Below are 6000 nucleotides of genomic sequence, written 5' to 3'. Positions count from 1 at the left end.
TTTTATATATATTTTATTTATACAAAAAGTCACTACAGTAGGATTATTTAAAATAGGACACACTGAATTTTAAATAACATCTGTTTCACAAAAAGATTTGCAACATGACTTTTCAGACGAATACCCACTGCATAAAACTTAGGTATGTGGCAGAAATATATGTTTAATGTTTTTTCATTTATTTTATAAAAAAGGACAAGTGCATTTTCAAAGTACTTCTGTAACCGTGTTTCACCTGTTCCTCCCAACAAGCCAGGGAAGGAAAATGTACCGGTGTTACTTACAAGGAAACCACGGTTCCAGAAATTAAATAATTGATTTAAATAACAACAGAACTGGACATGAAGCTAGCTCTCTTGATTCTTCATTCACCCATAAATAATACATACACTCAAAACAAAAGCTTCACTAAAAATATTAGCATTAGTGGGATGGGGGATAAAGGTGCTGAGTGGGCACTAAATAAATATCTGTGGCTACAAGATTACTGAGGGAGAACGTGGAAAACCTACAGAGAGCCCTTTGCCAGGTGTCTGGTATTTGTAAACTGCAGCTGAGAATCTTTCAGGCCATGGTGGTTGTCGGCAAATATGACACAGAGATGTAACTTTGGAAAGTACAACTGACAGTCCTCCCTCAGTTCTTGAGGGCCATGAGCTGGGTAACAGTATTGCCACACACACCCCAAAACCACATAATCACCCATATCCTGGGCCCATGGACCAGGGTTTCCGCTTCGGTCCTCTGATCCCCAGCTCTGATTGACAAATCCCAGAAAGAACAATGACTTCATGGATCTTTGTGTATTGAAAAGCTGAGGTCCCTTCTTTCCTAACTCTGGCAAGATGGAAGCTTCTCTCCCTGGTCCAGGAAAGCTGATGTTTGGTGTTTCCTGGGAGATTATGATTCTGCCTCAGATCTTTTTCTTGATTAGGTGTTCATCTTTCCAATTGAGGACAAGCCGTGCTCTAGGCCTCAGGGGCCAAAAAGCTCAATGCTGTCCAGTTTCCCTTCTTTGTAGAACACGATATTCTCCATCAGTTTCTTTTTGGCCTCATTGATCTCGATTTTCCATGAAGTCTCTGTAGTTGATGTTCAACAAAAAGTTTATTTTTTTAAAGATTTTATTTATTTGACAAAGCAAAAGAGAGAGAGAGAGATCATAAGTAGGTAGAGAGGCAGGCAGAGAGAGAGGGGGAAGCAGATCCCCGCTGACCAGAGAGCCTGACACGGGGCTCAATCCCAGGACCCTGAGATCATGACCTGAGCAAATGGCAGAGGTTTAACCCACTGAACTACCCATGCCCCCCTCAACAAGAAATTTAAAGAAGGAACTTCAACAAAAGGCATTTGGAAATAGTTACTATTATTATAATTCTTAGAAAGCCAGACTTGTTCAGTTTCTCACTTAAGTCAGATTTCTGAATCAGGCCCTGAGTATAATGAGCATTTTCATTGTTTCTGCCTTTGCAGTGAAGTCCTACTACCTGCCCCACTTTTCTGAAAGGAGGGGGCTTCCATGTTCCTCCCACGGATGGAAGAGGTTCGGATGAACATTTATACCCCCTCTCTGTTTTCCCTCCTCTCTCCTCCCAATGGGAGGAGGAACAATAGGAGTGGTAGAGCCTGGGACATTCATTAAGCCATGTATACTAGGGGAGGGGGACACTGCATTGAAAAAGCCTCCCAAATTTTTATTTCAGAAGGAAGACTGGGATATTTGGAAAGGAGAGACAGAGAAATTAGGAGTTTTGACTTGGTCCCTAAGTACGATGGGGACCCACATAAGAGCTTTAAACAAGAGGTGGCATGAGTTGTTTTTAAAAACCACTCTGAAAATAAAAAATTAAAATAAAATAACAAAATAAAATAAAATATTAAAACAAGGAAGAGAGGACACAGGAAGGGTGTGTGGTCATCCAGCAAGAGGACAGTAGCTTAGCCAAGGGGGGCATGGGAGGCAGTGCAAAGAATCAGATGGAACTAAGAGATATTTAGGCCAATGAATAGACTAGGTGAGGGACCGGACATAAGGGGCCAGAGACAGAGGGAGGTATCAAGGATGACCCCTATCCAAGGTTGCTTTTTGAGCAGTCTGCTTGTAGGTGAATGGCTGAATAATCGAGGAAGGCATGAATGAGAGCGACAGAAGGAATGGGCCGAGTTAGAGACACACGAAAGCGCTTGCACATGCACTCAGATCTCCACACACTTACCATCCTGGGGAGGCTCCAGACTGGCAGAGGCCGCTGAGGAGTCTGCCTGTGCTCCGCCACAGACCTGCAGCCTGCCTTCTCCATCCTCTGTTGAAGGGAGTGAGGCAGCAGCCCCAGCCCTGGGTGCTACCCTCATGGAGTAGGAGGCATCAAGGCTGGAATTGTCCACGTCATCTGTTTCTTCTGGAGTATTGGAGGAAGAGCCTGTGACCTCAGAAAGCCCACTCCAAGGAAGCAGCGTCTCTTGACCTCTGAGCCGCTCGTCCACAATGGCCACATAGCCACACACCTTGGGCAGAGGAGAGAAAAGAATTCCTTCTGAGACTGGGGCACCTGGATGGCTCAGTCAGTTAAGCATTGGACATCTGATCTCAACTCCGGTCTTGATCTCAGGGTTGTGAGTTCAAGCCTCATGTTGGACTCCATGCTGGGCATGGAGGCCTACTTCAGGAAAAAAAAAAAAAAAAGAGGGAAAAAAATGAAACAAGATGGGATCAGGAGGGAGAAAAACCGTAAGAGACTCTTAATCTCAGGAAACAAACTGATATTGCTGGGTGGGGGGGAGATAGGGTGGCTGGGTTATGGACCCCGGGGAGTATTTGTGCTATGGTGAGTGCTATGAAATGTGTAAGCCTGATGATTCACAGACCTGTACCCCTGGGGCAAATAATACATTATATGTTAATTTAAAAAATAAAAGTAAAACAAAACTCTTCCTGAAATCAAAATCTTACAGGTATCACAGGCCTCAGGAGAGATAATGAAGAATCAAATGTTGATTCTTTTTGCTTTGTCTGGAAGAACAGTGAAAGCCCTTTGAACAGAGCTGAACTTGCCCCATCTACCCTAGCCATAGATGAGAGCACATGACCAAGATGGACCAATCACTATATCCTATTCTTCTGACCCAGTAATGATCCAGGTTTGGGCAAGAGCTTACTGAGGAAGGATTCCCAATTCCTTTCTAGTGGTTGACCCAGACTCCACCCACAAAGAAAACCCATTCACAGGAGGGAAAAATGAAGACCTCTGCAAAGAAAAAAGCAGAAGCGAGAAATGGAAAAGTGGGGCACAGGCATAGAGACACAGATAAATGCACCTTTGCTGGTGGAGACCCTGGGTCTAGCTGGCCTACCAATGCCTGTCCTGTCCACTGTTTGGTTACATGACCCAATAAATTCATTCATTCATTTATTCTTTCACTCATTTATATACTCCCTCCCAGTCTCCCTTGCTGTGTGAGTATGTATGTGAGACTAAGAGTTTGACCGAGTTCTATCACTTTGAACTGGAAATGCCCTAAGTAATATAGATATTACTTGCCTTTGAAGGAGTTTCTAATTAGGGAGGTTAGGAAATCAGAAGGAAGGAATATTTCTTCTTTACATACAAAGTATGTAAACAGCATATAAGCATATCCTTAATAACAATGATACATCTCACTTGCTCAACGCCTTTGCAATTTACAAAGTACATTTGAAATATGATACACAATAAGTTTTTATAGGTAAAAAATTAAAAGATCAGAGAAGTTGAGCTCCTTGCCCAAGGCACTTAGCCAGTAGGTAGCAGAGCTGATTACTGACCAAGGCTTACTTGTCTTCATGTCCATGACCCAGATGACCTCTCATCTTCCTAGTCTGTTTGTGAAATACTGAAGGCAAGGACCATTTCTCATTCCTCTTTGTATACCTCAAATGCCCTATCCCCTTTACTTCACACAGCAAATACCTCCTCATCCTTCAAGGTCCACTTCAAATATCACCTCTTGAGACAAATCTTCACAGTATATGCCCAATAAGTATTTGTCAAGCTACATTCCCTTGTAGCTATGTGTGGCCATGTCACTAGATTATGGCCTGTGGAGTGTGAGAAAAAGTGATGTGTGCATTTCCAGGTCACACATTTAAAAGGCAGAGAGTGGGGACACCTAGGTGGCTCAGTTGGTTAATTGTCTGTCTTCAGCTCAGGTCATGATCCCAGGGTCCTTGCTCAGCAGGGAGACTGCTTCTCCCTCTGCCTACCACTTCCCCTGCTTGCCCTCTCTCTCTGACAAATAAACAAAATCTTAAAAAAAAAAAAAAAAAAAAAAGGTAGGGAGTGTGTTCTCCTCTTAACACCCTTTCAGTGGCTGGAATGCAGATGTGATGGCCTGAGCTAGAGCAGCCATCCTGGACTCTGAATTGGAATCCACATAGTAAGGATAGCAGAGCAACAATACAAAGGGAGCCTGGCGTCCCCAATAAAGTGGCACTGTCACATCAACTCTAAACTGCCTACAGTCAAGTGTTTAAGCTAAAAAGAATAAACTATCTCATTTAAAACACTGGATTCTGGTCTCCTCAATTATAGCAGCTTCTTCAAGTGATACAATGAAGAGAAGAATAAAATAAATGAAGAGATGAAAGCCTGAAAAAAGAAATAAGTGGTTCAGGGAGAGGGATCTTTTTAGAACACCAATCTGATTATGTACTGCCCCTGATTCAAACCCCTAGTGTTTTCGTCAAAATCCTACCTGAGCCTGCAAAGCCCTCAACTACTGGGCTCCTCCTTCCTCAGCAGCTCCACCATAAACCACTCTTCCCCAAGTACTACTTGTTCTAGCCACTCTGACCCTTCAGACCCTTGACCAAACCAGGCGTTCTCTCTCCTTAAGCCATTTGCATGAGCTGTTCCGTCTGCTTGGATTGCTCTTTGTCTGCTCACACATCACTTCCTTGGGGAAAGTCCCCCTGGGTGGGTCCCCATCACATACTATCCCAATGCTCCCCACCCAGATGATTCCTGTGCATTGTCTGAGAGCTCCAGGAAAGTAGAACTGGGCCTGCCTTCTTCACCGATTTATCCCCCAGGTCCCCGCACACAAGTGCTGACTGACTGAACACTGTTACCACTCAGGAACTTGGGGAACAGCCCAGGTGAAGACCATTGACTAGGGTCTTGAGTTGTGGGTCTCTAGCTCCTGCCACATCATGGTGAAAGACGGTGAACAAGGGAATGAATCAGGAGTCCAGAGAGCTCTGACAGAAGTTCACTCTGGCCTCCTCTTCTCCTCTCTAGACCTTTACTTCCTATAAAATGGCAGGCTTGGGCTACAGCAGTGGTGTTTGAAGACTTTTTTTTTCAGCTGCTAAAACCTTCCCTCAGATAAATTACTTAGAATTCAATATGATTCTGTGAAGTGAACGGGGGTGTCTGGTGGTATTCATGGGTGGGGCCTGCAGCTCTCCATGCCCTCTTGCTGCTGAAAGCAATTCCCAAGGTAACTTCAAGGAGCCCCTCTCTGCCAGGCACCACTTGAAAATCACTCAGCTAGATGGTCTAGATGGTCTCAAAGAGCCCTCTCAGGCAGCTCTTTGGTCCTTAGAAATATCTAGCAGTGGTCCCCAAATTTACACCTGTTACCATGGAAACCACCACTATATATCACATCCATAGGAAAATATTTTGCTCCTAATGTGGTTGATTTCTGGCATATCTGCCTAAGCCCAGCAGCTAAAGATGCTCCTTTCTTCTGGGATCAGCCTTTTTCACCTTTCTGGGGTAGGCCCCCTGACCACCACTCCCCTCACCTTACCAGATTGGCCAACAGGTACACTTCTGACTGTAGGGAAGCCAAACAGCTTCTCTCACTGAGAGACTGGAATTGGGACCTGGAGACTTGATCTCTCAGTGGTATAAAACTATAACATATAAACAAGACAGACAGCCATATCCCCTGGCCAAGAGGATAGAGGCAAGGAAAAGGGAGTCTATAGACCAGAGAGGAGGAATCAAGGAGATT

At 44.3% G+C, this 6000-nt stretch overlaps 1 protein-coding gene across 3 annotated transcripts in view; it reads right to left on the bottom strand.

The window, feature by feature from the left end:
* The window catches only part of IRAK2 (interleukin 1 receptor associated kinase 2), a 59136-nt gene continuing 53136 nt past the window's right edge, over window positions 1-6000 (bottom strand). For all 3 annotated transcript variants that reach the window (XM_059387896.1, XM_059387897.1, XM_059387899.1), the window contains 2 exons: window positions 2217-2505; window positions 1-1082 (listed from right to left, as the gene is read on the bottom strand). In XM_059387896.1, coding sequence (XP_059243879.1) covers window positions 976-1082; window positions 2217-2505 — 396 coding nt within the window. In that variant the 3' untranslated portion in view covers window positions 1-975. The remainder of the gene's footprint in view (window positions 1083-2216; window positions 2506-6000) is intronic.

This window comes from Mustela nigripes, chromosome 2 (genome assembly GCF_022355385.1).
Source record: "Mustela nigripes isolate SB6536 chromosome 2, MUSNIG.SB6536, whole genome shotgun sequence".
NCBI classification, from domain to species: Eukaryota; Metazoa; Chordata; class Mammalia; order Carnivora; family Mustelidae; genus Mustela; species Mustela nigripes.
The sequence above is the reverse complement of the archived record's forward strand: the minus strand, read 5'-3'. Positions and strand labels throughout refer to the sequence as shown.